This window comes from Osmerus eperlanus, chromosome 26 (assembly GCF_963692335.1).
Source record: "Osmerus eperlanus chromosome 26, fOsmEpe2.1, whole genome shotgun sequence".
Classification (NCBI taxonomy): domain Eukaryota; kingdom Metazoa; phylum Chordata; class Actinopteri; order Osmeriformes; family Osmeridae; genus Osmerus; species Osmerus eperlanus.
The window spans coordinates 7,545,163-7,563,618 of record NC_085043.1 but is presented as its reverse complement, the minus strand read 5'-3'; the positions used below and the strand labels follow the sequence as shown (position 1 = coordinate 7,563,618).

Here is an 18,456-nt window from a genome sequence, read left to right as displayed (position 1 = left end):
AAAACAAGTGCACGTAACATGTTTTCGTACACTTCCTAGTATTTGAGCCGTGTGTTTGACCCAGGTCTGCCTGTAACTCTCCACACACACAGCGCCACTCAGTGGTGTGGAGGGGTTACTGCAGCACCACTGCCAACCAATCACACCCACCCCTAAACCTCACTTCCTGTCTTTCTGTGGGTGAAACACTGACTTCCTGAATCCTACTGCCAGTCACATGAAGATGCTAACAAATAGATTTATCATCGTAACACAGATTTACAAAGCAGGGATATGTATAGCTCAGTAGTAGAACATTTGACTGTACATCAAAAGGTTGAATCACAAAAGTAAAAAAACATTGCATATTACATTACATCAATAAGCTATATAGTATACTTTATTAACTCTTCTCCTCACATCCATTACACAGCGGTCAGTATTTTAAGATAGCCACAAATCATGCAATCTTTCATGTGTACGGGACAAAGAGTTTTAACACATCTTGCAGGCTTGAGAGTCTGGGACATTTCTGTTTAAACCTGCACCGTCAAACAATAAGCTACAACCTGCCATGTGTAATACCCATCAACTGTAGGAACAAAAGCCTACAATGTCTAGACCCCATTCTCTGTTGGAACAGACACCTGCCATGTGTAGATCCCTTTCTCTATAGAAACAAAGATCTGCCATGTCTAGATCCTATACTCTGTAGGAACAGACACCTGCCATGCCTAGACCCCATCCTAAGTATGAACAGACACCTATGTCTAGATCTTTCTCTGTAGGAACAAAGACCTGCCATGTCTAGATCCTATCCCCTGAGGGACCAGAAGTGCCGCTAGATAATCAATTGTATCAGCCAATAGGAACGCTAAGCACAAGACCTATTGACTAACCAACCAATCAGCCAGAGAGAAACTTCTGCTGGACGCTGTAGTCCTCTCGGCTACCCAGGAGGAGAGCAAATGTAGATTTACATATTTGTATGTAGCACAGTATAGATATTACAAATCGTTAATGATTTATACACATATATATATTCAACAACTGTAAAGGACGATACTAGAAAGTTTGAAAAAGTGTCTACCTACCTGTCTACCTGTCTGTCTGTTTACCTGTCTGCCTGTCTAGCAGAGCACACTGCCTGATACCCTAACGGCCTTCTCTTGTCAGTCCTGTCTGTCTTCTACATCCTGTATCTCCTCTGAGATTAGCCTCAATAAGGGGTGAGGGTGGGGAGAGGTTTGATTAAGGGCCTAATGAAGACAAGCACTGATTCATCAATCCGCGTGTTTTATATAGTTCTGTGTAAGAGTTGATGCGTAGTGTCATGTTGACCCAGTGTAGCCACAAGTGCTGTGTGTGTGTGTCCCTGTACCTCAGAAAGCCATGCTGAGCAGAGAACACTGCATAGAGAGTCTGGGAGTTGTTCACCAACTTAAATACACTTTGTATGTCTTAATTTTTGGAAAAGCTATGTTTGCTTAGTGTCATATACGAAGCTGAAACATTCCCTCTCCTCTCACCTAACCTCCCCCATCCTACCTCCTCCACGTACCTATCCTTCCCCACCTGCTCCTCCCCTCTCCCCCGTCCCAACTCCTCCTCCCTATCCCACATCCCTCTCCACCTCCTCCACTCTCCCATGTACCTACCCCGCCCCCCCCCTCCCAAACAGATGACCAATGAGAATCTTAAAACATTCCATGACTATAGCTACTAAACCCAACAAGATGTCAGGATCCTCAACTATGTAACAACCAACACAGGTTTTTATACAAAAGCCCCCTAGCTACCAAACAAGGTTTTAACTAAAGTCTATGCAGCTACCAAGGGCCCCTGTCTTAGATTGACCGGTGGGATTTGAAACAGTCTTTATGATGTTTACATAGTGTATTATTATTAGCACAACATTTTGTCCTGTCACTGTCTGAGGTAAAAGGTTCGAGGTGAAGGGTTACCAGAGGGATGCCTCTGCTTGCCTTTCGGTGGAGAAGAGTTCCAAGGTCAAAGGGCATTGTACATACTATTGCCGTACCAAACGTGTGTGTGCGTATACTTAAATCTAAACTTACTATTGAGTGGGTATATGAGTCGAGGTTGCTGCTCAGTCTTCTAGAACAGTCTAGCAGGGCCTAACACAAGCTAGCACACATTAGTAGGGGCAGCACGTCAGCACAAGCGAGCCTATCATAGGTTGGCATTCATTATCACAAGCTGGCATGTCAGCAGAGTGTAGCACAGGCTAACACACATTAGCAAAGCTTAATGGACTTGCATTTGTTAGCACAGTTTAGTACCGTCTGACATGTTAGCAGCATCTAGTACAGGCTAACACACCTTAGCAGGGTCTAACACAGACTAGCACACGTTAGCAGAGGCTAGCACGTCAGCACAGGCTAGAACTTGCTAGTATAAATGATCACAGGCTAGCACATGCTAGTATAAATGATCACAGGCTAGCACATGCTAACTATCAAGTTACCGACACTGGTAACGCAAATGAAAAGTAGCTGGACCAAGACACAATAGTAAATCTTACTTATTGCTGTTGACAATAATACTTCAGTCAATGAAACCGGATATTCACACTTTCTGTCTGATTATGACTTTCTATCCCTCTCCTTTCTCTCCTTTGGTCTATCCCTCCCTCCTCCTCTCTTGCTCTCTCCTTCTGGGTCATCCTCTCTTTCAGTACTTCAGTCTCAGTGTGTTGACGATCACGTGACCAGAGACTAAACACACGGTCCATTGACCTAGAAGCACAACACACACGCGTGTCCTGTCTCAGACTGACCAAACACCCGCAGGCACACACTCTGTGATGCCAGCCCTGTACATAGGACGCAGTGCATGATGGGAAACGTGCATCTTTCTTGTGCCAACACGTGATGACTTGATGTTATTTGCCAATTGTTGTCTTCTTCGATTTTGTTTTGGATATTTTATTATCGTTTTCTATTTTCCAGAGGTTTGTGAGCGTATCGATATTAATAATGACGTGTAGTGGTACAGAGTACTGGCATGAAAGCCTTTTTTTATACTGGAGATGTTTCTAATGTTTAGGTTTTTAAATTCTGGTTGTTCTTATGGGGGGAGGGGGGGGGTGTGGCAGTGTATGTTTATGCTTCCAATAAACTGTCAGAAGAGAAAGCTGGACTGTGATTCCTGTCTGTGCGTCACTCATCTTTCTGAGCCAACACCCTGAGCAGATGATGTCATGTGGCCAATCCTAATTATCGGTATTAAATACATTATCCCTCAAACACGGCAGTAACACATTTGTTTTTATTTAACACATCTTAAGTCCTGTAACTTCACTACTGTTGGGTAAAGTCATCTTGAACATCCGAGAAAGGTTACATGTTAGGTTTGAGACCTACAAAGCAGAATTTTTTGTCCAGCTGCTACAGCCTGGTCCAACACTAGATTGGATTCATTAAGGTTGAGACCACGACGTCATAGCAATGCCGTAGTTCTGCTTTAATGGAACCAACGGAAACTCGTCACCAATAGCAACAGAACCCTAAATTAGCTAAACAAGTCTAGTCAAGTTATACATTATGTCAATCAAATATGTTGAGATAAATACACTCAGAGGCCAAATTGAGCTAAGCTTCTAATCCACCATAATGCATTCAGTTAGCCATATCTGGCCCCATGTTGGTGTAGACGACCAATTTACGCAAAATATGCAAAGGCACATGGGTAATCAACATACTTGTGTCATCCTTCATACTGATCCTATGTCCGACACCCATCAACATCCTGTCCACAGGCATCACTTCCTCTCTCATGGAAGGATGACATCACTTCCTTGTTGTTGGTGTCAAGGTCTGCGGTCATTTCCTGCGTGAGCTCCCTTCCTGTCTCTCAGACTCGGCGCAGGAAGGAGATCTTGAGGGATTCTGGGATGCCGAGGCGGTCCGCGTGGAGGGCTGGAGGCGGGAGGAAGGGGAAGGTAACCGGGAAGACCTTCTTCACGTCCAGGAGGAGATGGGGGGGCTGGCCTTCAGAACGACCCCTCAGAAGAGCCTGCAACACCAGCGACCATACATCACGACCATAACATGACCATGACATTTAACCAGGATTGATTCCAGCCAGGGGCCATTTCCTGCATGTTACCCCTTCTCTCTCGTACATTTCTTGTAGCTTAACGCTGCCTCTATCCCAATGAAGCAGAAATGCTTTAAAATACATATTTAAAAAAACACAACCACACCACAACGTTCATCCCATGTGTTTGTGTTGACTGAGGCAGGTGTATCTGGAGGTTGGAGCGGTACCTGAACGGATCTGATAAAGTTGAGCGTCACTCTCTCCTCCAACTCACTGTGGGGCGTGTATAGAGTCAGGATCTTCACAATCTGGAGCACGAAGGGAGGGAGAGAAAGGTGGTTAAATATATTTAGAGAATACTAGTAGACTCTGTGGCGCTAGTAGCCAACGAAACAAGCTAGCTGCACGTTGCTTTCCGAAGGCCACAGAAGTATGCAGTATGCTCTCTAGCCCGTGGAAAAGCAAACCAGTTCTAAAAGGTTTGCAACCGAACACAGGTGTCTTGCCTAAACAAGGATGGCAAACATACCAAACATAGCTATGAACATCGGCAAAATACTATAGCCTATTAGCCAATCACAAGCTATTGTAGACTAATTAACATAACGGAAATATTTTGGGGGCGAACACTTGTCGGCAACAACCCAAGAGTTGTACGCGTTGGTGGAAAGAGTCGAGAGGAGATAATAGAGAGAAATAGATCGAGGGAAAGAAACAGCTACCTGAACACAGATTTCCTTAATCAATACAATCATGTCGAGTTAGACATAATTCAGCCTTAAAATGAATCAATTTTTTTTTATAATTCAGTCTCATAAATTATAGCAGAGGAGGGTGATTAGCCCCACCTGCTGGCTGGAGAGGGCGGTGCAGGCCTGGACCAGAGCCTGGGCGTCAGCCTCCGTCTTCTTCCCCACCTGCAACGTTCAAGTTTCAAATTTTTTTACTTCAGGTTTCAGGTTTATTTCACATGTGTAACAAGTAGCCTGCAGGTACATTGGAATTATTGGGTCCTGCACCTCTTGACAGTTTCCTAGCGGCCTATCCCATAATAATAAGCCATGATGAGCTACTGTTCACATCAACAAAATATCAAACAGAAACAAAAAATAACCAAACTCTAGTAACATAATGAACATATAAGAATAACCCAAATTAATATTGGCAAATAAGAATAATCCAAACTCAGAACAGCAACAAAGAATAACAACTAGAATCTACAATGTAGAACTAGTGACCTGCAGAAGCTGAGCAGCCTGGATCAGAGGCTCCAGCGTGGCCACAGCGCCCCCTGCCTGCAGACCCCGGGAACGCAGCCACTCCTCCAGCAGGCTCACATTATAGCTGGGGAGGGAGAGGGGGAGAGTGATGGAGAGAGGTTGGGGAGGGATGGAGAGAGGAAGAGGAGGTAGGGAATAGAGGGAAGAGGAAGGCGGGGAGAGGAGGAAAGGGGGTTTAGGAGGGGGGAAGGAGAGAGGGAGGAGAAGAAGGAAGGAGAGAGATGGGATATTTATTGTGTGTGTTTCAGAGTGCGTGTATGTGTTTGACGGTGTCTCTACGTGTGTGTGTGTGTGTGTGTGTGTGTGTGTGCGTGTCCTGACCGTATCTGGAGCCCCCTGTTCCAGCAGCACATGTCCTTGCGGAGCAGCAGGGAGTTGAGGGTGGCGGCGCAGAGCAGGTGGGTGAGCTGGTGGAAGGCCTGCCCCAGGAGGGAGGGGGGGAGGTCCTGGCGGGACAGGGCGGAGTGGAGCCCCGCCAGCACCCTCAGCGTGCCCGCCATGCTGGGGGCGTCCACCTCCTCCCCTGCCGCCGCCCTGGGGTCGGACCCCGCCCTCTTCCTGGAACCCCCAGGCTTCACCCCCGACGCGGACAGACCTGGGATGGTGTCAGTCTCCAGCATGGCAGGTACTGGAGGAGAGGAGGAGGAGGAGAAGAGCGGTGGAGAGAAGCGAGAAGGGTAAAGATCCACATGAACATTAACATCCTCATCATCTATCATCCCCCTCATCATCGCCATCATCATCCTCATCCTGACCTATGATTGGCTTGAGGCGGGACTCGGTGATGGAGAGCAGTTGCTGATAGGCCTGGATGCACAGGTCACCTAGGGAACGCCTCAGGTCACTGAGGTCAGATGTCAGAGGAACCGCGTCGATAGAACCAGCCTGCCCATCCTACAGGAACACACACATATACAGTATATAGATGTGTGTGTTGGTGTTATTGGGGTCGGTAGGTCGTACAGATGGCATGTGTGTGTTGTGTGTGTGTGTGTTACCTGTCTGGGGCAGTGCTGTGTCAGCAGGTCGGACAGCAGACAGGCGTTCTTCAACCAGAGAGCCGTCATATCGGCATCCTTACTGTGTTTCTAGGAGGAGAGAACACAGTCATAGAGAGTGTGGGTGTGTACTTGTGTGTGTGTGTCTATGTGAGTGTGTGTACCTTCAGAGCCGCCTTCATGGCGGCGATCGCAGCGCCGCAGAGGGTGTGCGTGCGAGCGGCGTCTCCAGCGTGGTCCGCCTGGCGCACACACAGGAACACCACTCCGGCAGCCAGACCAGGGGGCAGGGACAGGGCGCTGTCCGCACGCAGCTCTGGAACACACACACACACGCAGTCAGGGTCAGTTGAGGATCATCCAGGGTCAGCTGAGTGTCAGTGAGGGTCATCCGGGGTCACCTGTGATGAGGATCTTCATCAGCTTGGCCTCGTCTCTCTTCCTGCACTCCAGCAGACCTGAGACAGCGCCCCCTCTGGCCTGGGCGGCACAGGAGCCATCTGGAGGCTGCACAGCTGCTGGGGGGGCTGGGGGGGTGGGGGGGCAGTACTAGTTTAACCACAAGTGTGTGTGTTCCACCTGTGTGTGCCTCACCAGTGGGTGTGCGTGTGTCACCTGTGTGTGTGTGTGTGTGTGCCTCACCTGTGTGTGTCAGCAGTGTCCTGAGAGTGACCGTGTGTCTCAGTTCCTGCAGCTCTCTCTTCAGTCTCACACACTCCTGTTCTCTGGCCTCCAGCAGCTCCTGCACACACACACACACACACGCTTCGTTAACTATAGTTCCCTCAAGCTCTTTTTGTAACAGATACACACACGCACGCACACACACACACACCTGCCCATCAGCTGAGGCTTCTCTCCCCGGCGGCTTCAGCTCCACCCCCTGCTGCTCTGATTGGCTACGCAGCTGGGTCTCCAGTAACCTGGGGGAGGAGAGGAGGAGAGGGAAAGAGGGGGAGAAGGAGAGTGCAAGAGAGAAAGGGGGAAAGAGAGGGTCCAAACCAATACTTAACTTAAGAACATTGTTCTTGTGGACTGTGAAATTAGGGTATGGGTGGAGAACAGTGATTGACAGACTTGTTGGCCACTCGTACGGCATCGTAGGCGTGTCCCAGATCATCTGCTCTCATCTTCACTGCTGTGTCTTTGGCTACGCCCATATTCTCCATCAGAGTATCCTGCCGAATACACACATACATAAACAGACACACCCAAATACATGAACCAGCCAGCCAGTCAGTTAGCCAGTCAGCTAGCCAGCCAATCAGATGCAGAGTGAACTCACCATAGGAGTGTCTTTGCTCCAAGAGCTCCAATCCTGAGACGTCACACTGACCCTCCTGGACTCCTCCGGGGAGGCAGGGGAGAAGGTTGGGCAGCCAGGGAAGGGGGCCGAGGCCGGGGAGAAGGTTGGGGAGCCAGGGAAGGGGGCCGAAACTGGAGAGAGAGGCTCCATGCTAAGACTCTGGCAAGAATCTGTCCTTCTGTGGCCCTTTGAACGCTGGCGACAAAACACTCGTTCGTTACTCACTGTGTGTCTGAGTGTGTGTGTGTGTACCTGTGTGTGTGTGTGTACCTGTGTGTGTGTGTGTGTGTGCGTGCCAGTACCTCAGAGGGCAGACTCATATCTCTCAGGTTGTCGTATCTCTGCTCCAGCCTGGTGAACTCTCGCAGCAGCCCCTGATACTTCCTCCGCTCCTCCTCCACCTCCCCGCGCAGACACACACCGGCCTGGGACACAGCCTGGCGCACACACTCTGCACACACACACACACACACGCACACACACGCAGAGCTGTAGGAGAGATGGGGGGTGGAGGGGCAGGGAGGCAGAGTGGTGGAGGACGGGTGGGTACTTTACCTTCCTGGGACATCTGCTGCTCCACCACCTGCCTCTGAAGATCCTCCTTCTGTCTTACCAGCTCCTCCCTCTCTGTCTTCAGGGCCTGCACCTCCTGGGGGGTAGGGGGGGGGGGGGGGGGGGGGGTCTGTGTGAGTGTGTGTGTGTACCTGGGTGTGTGTACCTGGGTGTGTGCGTGTGTACCTGCGTGTGTGTACTTGTGTGTGTGCGTACCTGTGTGAGTGTGAGGAGCTCCAGGGCGGTCCTCTCCCGCAGCCTCCTCCTCTCCTCCTCCTGCTGCGGGGACGGGGCGGGGCTGGGGGCCGGCTGCTCCTGTCTCTGGGCCTCCAGCCTCGCCAGCGCCCCCCGCAGGCCGGCCGCCTCGGCGCGGTGGGCCTCGCGCTCGGCATGCAGGGTCTCCCTCAGAGCAGAGCTGTCCCTGGCCTGGACACACACACACACACATACGTATGTAAACTCAGACACAGACACACCCTCCCTCCTCCTCTCCTCTCCTCCTCTCCCCTCCTCTCCCCTCCTCCTCTCCTCCTCTCCCCTCCTCCCCTCCCCTCTTCCCCTCCTCCTCTCCCCTCCTCCCCTCCTCTGCCCCCTCCTCTCCCCTCCTCTCCTCCCCTCCTCCTCCTCTCCTCCCCTCCACCTCCCCTCCTCTGCCCCCTCCTCTCCCCTTCTCTCCCTCTCCTCCCCTCCTCCTCCCCTCCTCCTCCTCCCCTCCTCTGCCCCCTCCTCTCCTCCTCCTCTCCTCCCCTCCTCCTCCTCTCCTCCCCTCCTCCTCCCCTCCTCTCCTCCCCTCCTCCCCCCTCACCTCCTGGTCAGCTCGTAGCTGCAGGCTCATCAGTTTGACCTCCATGCCCTTGTTGAGTTGCCGGATCCTCTCCACAGACCGGGCCTCGGCCTTCCTCCTCAGCATCTCCCTCCGGGCCGCACGCCGCCGGGCGCAGCACTGCATCAGAACCACGGCGGCCCGGACACGGCCGTACGCGCGCCGCGCACGGCAGCCACGCACCCACGCCTGCAAACGCACCGCCGCACGCTCGCACAGAACCTGGTGGGGGGGGGGGGGGAGTGGAGGAGGGTGGAGGATGAGGGGGGGTGGGGGGGGGTAAACCAGCCATGAGGTGGGGGCTGTCTGGAAGGTAACTGATATGGAAGCAAAGAAGAAAATTCACTGCCTGCAGCTACACCAGTTTTTTGGTGGTGAATTAATTCGTTGGAGGGATGCTAAGAGTAAATACATCAAATGTGTGCAAAAGCAATAGTCCAATGCTTAATATACTTTCTTCTATTCTATAATCTACCCATTCGAGAGTCTCCCCCCTGCCAGTGCCCACCTGTCGGTATTCCCGGCGTGCCAGCGTGCCGCGGGTGAAGGCCTGGATGGTGAGGGTTGCCTGGCGGATCATCTGGTACAGCTGGCGCACTGCCAGCATGCGGAAGGTCTTCTGGAGGACCAGGGCTGCCCGGGTGTAGCGCAGGGTCAGGGCCTGTCTGGAGAGAGAGAGAGAGAGAGAGGCTGTAACTCCATCCCTCCAACCATCCATCCCTCCATCCCTCCATCCCTCCATCCCTCCATCGCTCCATCCCTCCATCCCTCCAACCATCCATCCCTCCGACCCTCCGACCCTCCGACCCTCCGACCCTCCGACCCTCCGACCCTCCGACCCTCCGACCCTCCGACCCTCCAACCCTCCATCCCTCAATCCCTCAAACCCTCCATCCAGAGTCTAGACCCATCTGAAGAGAGATACTGAAACATGGGAGAAACCAGGACCGGACCTTTCCCCCTCCCCCCCCTCCTACTCCCACCACCGTCCTCCCTCCTCCCCCCTCCCCCTCCTCCTCTACTCCCCCCTCCTCTCCCCCTCCCCCCTCCTCACCCCCTCCCCCCTCCTCACCTCCTCCCCAGCGCTCCCCTGGTGTATCTCTGGACGGTGAGCGCCGCCTGGCGGATGCGAGTGTAGCGTCTCCGTGCCAACCAGCCCCGTACCCGGCTCTGGATGACCATGCCCGCCCCTCTGAGGCGCTCCGCCCTCAAGCGCTCCAGCAGGGCCACCTGCCCCGCCCGGAAGAACACCTGGACACAGGTGGAGTACAGTGCTACCATCATCGTTTCCTATCATAGCTCACAGTATCGAAGTCTAATATATACCAGTTTACAAAATATACTATACAGTATACAAAATAGTTTGATATGTTGAGCTCCATGATGATTTGGACAGGATGCATCGTCATTAGAGTACAGTACCGTGGCTGTGTGGGGAGGTGGAGGAAGAAAGGAGCAAGTACCTTGGTCTTGCCGAAACAGTACTGGTCTGGGTCAGGGATGAGGCAGGGGAGGGCCTGCTTACACGCCTCCTGGAGCTGAGGCTGGGGCCGGGGCTGGGGCTGGGGCCGGGGCTGGAGCCCACGCAGAAGAACTCTGTACCTGCTGAAGAACTCTTCATAGGTCCACCTGGAGGTAGAGAACAAGGTGCTGGGTGTTAAGTCTCCCTGAAGGGATAGGAGTCAGAGGACTGGGGTTAGGGTATTTGGAGGGGTCAGGGTGAGGGTACCTGGAGAGGTCAGGGGTCAGGGTGAGGGTACCTGGAGGGAGGGGTCAGGGGTCAGGGGTCAGGGTGAGGGTACCTGGAGGGGTATCCAGCAGCGCTGATGCGGATGGTCTCCAACACGCCGCACGCTCTCAGCTGCTGCACTGCTCTCCTGGGGTCAAACCTGAGGGGCAACACCGTCACACTCCCTGGAGCTACACACACACACACACTCCCTGGAGCTACACACACACACGCACACACACACACTCCCTGGAGACTACACGCAGGGAGGACTTACACGAAAGGTTCCTTGACGTCGTTGGGTTTGATACAGCGGACATAGTGAGGGGTGGTGCTGTTCAGAGTGTCCATCAGCAGCTGAAGAGACTGACGGAACTACACACACACACACACACACACACACAAACAAACACACACACAGACACACACGAATCAGAAGACTATCAATGTGCTAAGCTGGTGCCCCCTCATCTCTAGGTGAGCTGGTGGGAGGAGGGTGAAGGGGGGAGGGGGTGAGGGAGGGGAGCGGAGGGGGGGGGGTTACCTGGAAGCCAACAGTCAGCTTGTGTTCTCGATGGCCTCTCTTCCCCGAGCGCACGCTCCCATTGGCCAGAGAGGGCTTCCCCCCAGACAGCTCCACAGCGGCCCCTGCTGGAGCCTGCTGGAACAAGTCTGCCACCAGGTCAGACTGGAGACAACGCAACGCTGTCAGACAGGACGCCACCGCCAGAAGGGTTCACAGAGACACAGACGCATAGAGAGACAGACAGGCAGACAGACAGACAGACAGACAGACAGGCAGGCAGGCAGGCAGGCAGGCAGGCAGAGAAAGAGATGGACCCAAAGACAGAGATGTGACTAAATACCTGACTGGCTCGGAGGATGTTGATTGGCTCTTCAAAGACAGTGTCTCGGTTCTTGTCCAAGAATCCATCACATTCATACTGAACCTAAACATCACAGCACAAACCACACTGTACTACATCAATACTGTACATGGTTTACATACTGTAGGTTCAATTGTTCCATTTTATATTTACTGGTCTACATTGTTGGGGAAAGCCTGAAAATCAAGCATCTTCTTACAAGTAAAAAATGATGTGCAGTTAACAATAAACTTCATGCTTAAACAAATACAAAAGCACAACACCACAACTCTAGATAAGCTCAGCCACAGTTCATGACCCCACACAGTTCATGACCCCACACAGGTCATGATCCCACACAGGTCATGACCCCACACAGGTCATGACCCCACACAGGTCATGATCCCACACAGGTCATGACCCCACACAGGTCATGACCCCACACAGTTCATGACCCCACACAGGTCATGACCCCACACAGTTCATGATCCCACACAGGTCATGACCCCACACAGGTCATGATCCCACACAGGTCATGATCCCACACAGGTCATGACCCCACACAGTTCATGATCCCACACAGGTCATGACCCCACACAGCTCATGACCCCACACAGTTCATGATCCCACACAGGTCATGATCCCACACAGGTCATGATCCCACACAGGTCATGACCCCACACAGTTCATGATCCCACACAGGTCATGACCCCACACAGTTCATGATCCCACACAGGTCATGATCCCACACAGGTCATGACCCCACACAGGTCATGACCCCACACAGGTCATGACCCCACACAGCTCATGACCCCACACAGTTCATGATCCCACACAGGTCATGATCCCACACAGGTCATGATCCCACACAGGTCATGACCCCACACAGTTCATGATCCCACACAGGTCATGACCCCACACAGGTCATGACCCCACACAGGTCATGACCCCACACAGGTCATGACCCCACACAGTTCATGATCCCACACAGGTCATGACCCCACACAGTTCATGATCCCACACAGGTCATGACCCCCACTGTACGAGGTCACAGGTCATCTCTTACCGAGTCAGCAAAGTGCAGGATGATGAAGGCAGAGTTGGACATGCGGGGCTTGCTGAAGTGAGGGCTGGGCTGGTGGTTCTGGTGCTGGTCGTACAGCTTCCTGGCCCAGCTCTCATCTGAGCCCTTAGGCATCTGAGGGGGAGGAGAGAGAGATGGAGAGAGAGAGGGAGGGAGAGAGAGAGGGAGGGAGGTGGAAAGGGGGAGAGGATTGGAGGATTAGATTAAATTTGTCTGTAGTGTGTGTGTACGTGTGGCATGTGTGTGTGTGTGCATGTGGTATGTGTGTGTACGTGTGGTATGTATGTGTGTGTGTGTGTGTGACTGACCCTGCACTCCTCGTCCAGCAGATCCAGTAGCCCCAGGTGTCCCTCTATGAGAGCGATGCAGGGCTGGTTATCACTGAACTCTATCCTGTTCCACAACAGCTCCTCACGCACATACTCCTCCTGCTCCAGCTGGAACACATGCTGCACACACACACACACACACATTAACACACACGCCCCACAATAAACACACAACACACACACACACACTAACCCTGTTGAACTGCTGCTGTAGTTTCTCGTTGGCATAGTTAATGCAGAACTGCTCAAAGCTGTTTTTGTCAAACGTCTCAAACCTGCCAGAGAAACAGAGGGCCACGAACACAACCCAGTATTACAAGTGTTACAATACCTAGACACTGAATGATTCCCTTACGTCCTCCATCCATTCACCCATCCATCCTTCCATCTCACCCCCTTCCCACCCACATTCATCCCTCCACCCCCACAACCACATGTCTCTCCCTCCCCTCCCCTCCCCTCCCCTCCTCTCCTCTCCTCTCCTCTCCCCTCTCACCCGTAGATGTCCAGCACTCCTATGTAGCTCCGGGGCTTCTCCCGGTGGGCGCGCAGGGCAGCGTTGAGCCGGAGCACGGTCCAGGAGAACATCTGGCCGTACATGTGCTTGGCGAGGGCGTCCCTGGCCTCGCACGCCTGCTGGCCCGTCATGGGTTTCACCAACAGCTCGCCCCCTACTGGCAGCCGCCGGTGGCACAGCCAGTGGGCCATCTGCCCCGCCTCCACGCCCAGGAGCTTGGAGAACACGGCCAGGGAGGAGTCATCTGCCTGGAAGTACACACACACACATGCAAACAAATACACAAACATGAATACACACACAAACATGCATGTTTTTGATGTAAACAAAATGTGATGGTGTAGTTATACTATTCTGACAGTATAGATGGTAGTGTAGTTATACTATTCTGGCAGTACAGATGGTAGTGTAGTTATACTATTCTGGCAGTACAGATGGTAGTGTAGTTATACTATTCTGGCAGTACAGATGGTAGTGTAGTTATACTATTCTGGCAGTACAGATGGTAGTGTAGTTATACTATTCTGGCTGTATAGATGGTAGTGTAGTTATACTATTCTGACAGTATAGGCGGTAGTGTAGTTATACTATTCTGGCAGTATAGATGGTAGTGTAGTTATACTATTCTGGCTGTATAGATGGTAGTGTAGTTATACTATTCTGGAAGTATAGATGGTAGTGTAGTTATACTATTCTGGCTGTATAGATGGTAGTGTAGTTATACTATTCTGGCTGTATAGATGGTAGTGTAGTTATACTATTCTGGAAGTATAGATGGTAGTGTAGTTATACTATTCTGGCTGTATAGATGGTAGTGTAGTTATACTATTCTGGCAGTATAGATGGTCGGGTAGTTATAACGAGATTGTACGTCTATGTAGCTGCGCTCTCCTCCTCTCCCGCTGGCCTGAATGTGGACATTCCCCAGGTGCAGAACAGCTGCCAAGACGCGGAACAGCTCCGTCTGTTGGTCTGGAAGAACTCCTGCAGGTAAAACCACACTTGGTCAGGACTGGACCACGCACAATCTCATGAACATACACACACATGAATACACACACAATACACACACAAAAACTCACTTTCATATTTATCACCCTGAGTTTGTCTTGAAAGTGAATAAATAAAGTGCATTGTTATTATTGCAGTACCCAGTATGGTGAAGGCATTGCGAGTGCGCTCCAGGTCCATGACATCATCAGTGCCCGGTATCTCTGTCTGTCCTCCCTGACTGGTGTAACGGAACTGCTCAGGGGCATCTACACACGCACGCATATAGACAGTCAGTCAGCTGTAGTAAGGCCACTACAGTCTCTGTGTGTGTGTGTGTGTGTGTCTCACCAAGTTGGAGTTGTCTCATCTCAGGCAGGTGTCTAGACGCACACAGCTGGTAGAACACATGGTAGTTCCTCTCCTCGTTGGCCTGCTCACACACACACACACACACACACACACGCACACACAAAGCGATATATACACACACACATACGCAGGCAGACACACACACCAACACACACAGCTGAGGCTGTCACCTGGAAGACCACTCTGGACTTCTCCAGAAGATATGTCCTCATGTTTGCTCCGATGATGTCTCCCTTCCTGCCGAAGCCGATCTCGATGTACTTCCCAAAACGACTGCTGTTGTCATTACGGGTGGTCTTGGCATTCCCTATGGACTACAGAGGAGGGAAGGAGGAGAGGAGGAGGGGAGGAGGGAAGGAGGAGAGGAGGAGGGGAGGAGGAGAGGAGGAGAGGAGGAGGGGAGGAGGAGAGGAGGAGGGAAGGAGGAGAGGAGGAGGGGAGGAGGAGAGGAGGAGGGGAGGAGGGGAGGAAGAGAGGAGGATGAGAGGAGGGGAGGAGGGGAGGAGGAGAGGAAGAGGGGAGGAAGAGAGGAGGAGGGGAGGAGGGGAGGAGGGGAGGAGGAGAGGAAGAGGGGAGGAAGAGAGGAGGAGGGGAGGATGAGAGGAGGAGGGGAGGAAGAGAGGAGGAGGGGAGGATGAGAGGAGGAGGGGAGGAGGAGAGGAGGAGGGGAGGATGAGAGGAGGAGGGGAGGAGGGGAGGAGGGGAGGAAGAGAGGAGGAGGGGAGGAAGAGAGGAGGAGGGGAGGAGGGGAGGAGGGGAGGAGGAGAGGAAGAGAGGAGGCGGTGAGGAGGAGGAGAGGAAGAAAGGAGGAGGAGGCGGAGAGGAAGAAAGGAGGAGGAGGCGGAGAGGAAGAAAGGAGGGTAAGTGAGGAGAGGAGTCATTGTAGCAGCATCCCTCCATACCTTCCTCACCCTCACCCATATTCATCCCTCCACCCCTCCACAGTCCCCAGCAGACAGACCTCCATGATGGGGCTGGAGGCCAGGACCTTCTCCTCCACGCTGGTCTGCTCAGAAGCCCCGCCCACCACGGCGAAGTAGCGCATGGTGAACTTAGCGGACACCGTCTTCCCTGCGCCAGACTCCCCGCTGATGATGATGGACTGGTTCTTCTCCTCCCTGATCACACACACACATACACACACACCGTCTACACACAGATCCTGAAGCTGCCTACTGAGCCCAACACAACGACCCCTGACCCCTGACCTGGTCATGGTGCGGTAGGCCTCCTCGGCCACAGAGAAGATGTGAGGCTCCATGTCAGCCATGTCCTGGCCGCTGTAGGCCTGGATCACCTCCTCCCCATAGATAGGAAGCTGCTCATACGGGTTTATAGCCACCAGAACTATGCCTGCAGGGAGGAAAGGGGGGGAGGAGGTGGAGGGAGGGGGAGAGGAAGACGAGGATTGGGGTGGGGGGGCGAGGAGGACAGGCAGGGAGGGAAGAGGGTGTAGGAAGAAGAGGAGGGGGGTGGGAGGGGAGAGCAGGAGGAGGAGGAGGAGAAGGAAAGAGGAGAGAGGAGGAAAGAGAAGGGTGTAAGGTCAGGTTTGCTTGTAGTCCCTCTGAGTAATCCGGGTGCAGGTCGGAGGTGTCCCTCTGGACTTCACACCCAGTAAACAGCGTGGCTGTAAAACCGGGAGCACACAGGAGCTGCCCTCTCTCACCCCCCCTCTCCCTCTCTTCCTTCCGTTCTGGGTTCTGAACACGGCCGTTAAACCAGCAGCACACAGAAGCGGCCCTCTCTAGCTCTCTACCACGTCTTTTTTTCTGTTTGGCCTGGGAGAGGAGGAAGAAGAGGAGGAGGATGAAGAAGGAGAGAGAGAGAGAGAGAGAGAGAGAGAGAGAGAGAGAGAGAGAGAGAGAGAGAGAGACGGAGACCAGCGTACCACAGTAGGTGTAGATGGAGCTGTAGTGGAGGAAGCGGACGCTGAGGTTGTGCAGCACGGCCGGCTCGTGGAGGAAGCTGAGGGCTGTCAGATCGTTCTCCCCCTCCAGGAGCTCTGGGTTCCCCAGGGGGGGCAGGCCAGCGGGGGGCGCCACTGGGTACTGCAGCTCCTGGGGCAGGAGATGTTTGTGTGAGAGTGTGCTTGTGGAGATGTGAGTGCGTGTAATGGTGGGTGTGTGTGTTTGTTTGTTACCCTGCCATCGCTAAGCTGCAGCAGGACAGACTGGTCTCCAGTCTTGTAGTCCTGGAGGAGCTGAGCTGATACCCACACTGCATCTGGGTCAGAAACCCAGACACTCGCCCCCTGGGATAGGGAGGGAGGGAGGGAGAGTGTGAATAAAGAGATAGTAAAACATGGACATTTCCCAAATCAAATCAACCCTCCAAAGCTCAATAGGTTTCAGACTGTATAACCATGTGGAACTCCCAACAGAGATCAGGGAGGATAAAATGACATAAGCTCCGCTCCCCCCCCCCCCCCCCACCCCCCCCCCCCCCCACACACACACACACCCCCCGCCTCCTCCTCGGCAGTGGCCCAACCAAGACATTGTCCTCCGCATCAGCAGAAAAGGCTCCTAAACTCTGTTAAAGATTAATGCCAGTCATCCCCTCGGTCTCATCGAGCCTCCATCTTGGACCCGTCTTTCCAGCTGCCCTCGCAGTCCACCAGGACACAGTTCAGAAACATCACTTACACAAACATTATAGAGACAAAAATTGCCCATATCAACATCTTAGAACCTTACCCATCTTCCTCAGATCCAGCAACTCAGTTGTATCCCACAGGACACTGGTTTGGGGAACTTTACAACCACACTACCCAACAACTTTAAAAAAAAACTACCTTGTGACATGTCTTTGCTTTGAAATGTTTATTTTATACAAACAGTTCTGTTATTTTAAATCAGTTTGCCATCTGGTTGTATGCCAGAAACAGCTGTCAGGACAAGCTGTACACATCTGAAGACAGGCTCTAGTCTTCATTCTGATAACACAAAAATTGGTTCATTTAGCAGATGCTTTTCTCCCTATCGGGGCGGGGAATCAAACTGGTGACATCTTGATCTGCTATGCCCATCCCCATGTTCTACCACTGAGCTATACCCATCCATCCAACTATGCCGGTTCACCGGTGTCCGGTGAAGACACATGTAGAACAGTGAAATTAAAAAACATCTTGAATAAGCATTTATCTGCAGATCAAGAGGTTGCAGGTTCGAATCCTTGGCTGTGTGATGAAAGCATCTGCTGAATGCATTATGAGATTGTTACATGAGAGGGTGCAGGGTTAGAGATCCCACATTACTCAGATCATACCTTGGTGTACAACTCCACTGTCGCCATGGTGAAGCAGGAGCCTTGTCTAGTGGAACTCTTAAACTGCAGCCGTCTTCAGGGGGGGGGGAGGGAGGGGGGAGGAAGGGAGGTTCTCCAGCGTAGGGTTCCCTAGGTGAACACGTTCTCCAGTCGTTGATCTCCCCGAGTCTAGTTTTTCAGATTAAGCAGGTTCTCCAGTTTGTGTTCTCCCTTGGTGAACACGTTCTCCAGCTCTGCAGGGACCCTCTCTAGGTAGGCTGAGCCCTCCACACTTTCACTTCACTCGGCGAGTGTGTGTC

General features: G+C 52.5%; 1 protein-coding gene across 1 annotated transcript; it reads right to left on the bottom strand.

The window, feature by feature from the left end:
• Positions 1-3,294: 3,294 nt before the first annotated feature.
• Positions 3,295-18,184, bottom strand: si:dkey-110c1.10 (unconventional myosin-Vb). Its single transcript, XM_062452252.1, has 37 exons — positions 18,158-18,184; positions 17,031-17,141; positions 16,779-16,947; positions 16,099-16,243; positions 15,852-16,008; positions 15,061-15,204; positions 14,870-14,951; positions 14,680-14,787; positions 14,400-14,512; positions 13,508-13,776; positions 13,205-13,286; positions 12,991-13,131; positions 12,665-12,796; positions 11,581-11,682; positions 11,277-11,420; positions 11,010-11,107; positions 10,806-10,892; positions 10,467-10,632; positions 10,076-10,254; positions 9,512-9,668; positions 8,986-9,225; positions 8,397-8,606; positions 8,184-8,277; positions 7,931-8,079; positions 7,608-7,823; positions 7,400-7,500; positions 7,158-7,245; positions 6,965-7,064; positions 6,724-6,849; positions 6,487-6,638; positions 6,323-6,412; positions 6,080-6,218; positions 5,646-5,952; positions 5,283-5,388; positions 4,893-4,961; positions 4,272-4,352; positions 3,295-4,017 (listed from the first exon to the last, which is right to left on the bottom strand). Exons 1-37 carry the CDS (start codon positions 18,182-18,184, stop codon positions 3,856-3,858), a joined length of 5,043 nt encoding a protein of 1,680 aa, XP_062308236.1. The 3' UTR covers positions 3,295-3,855.
• Positions 18,185-18,456: the final 272 nt, after the last annotated feature.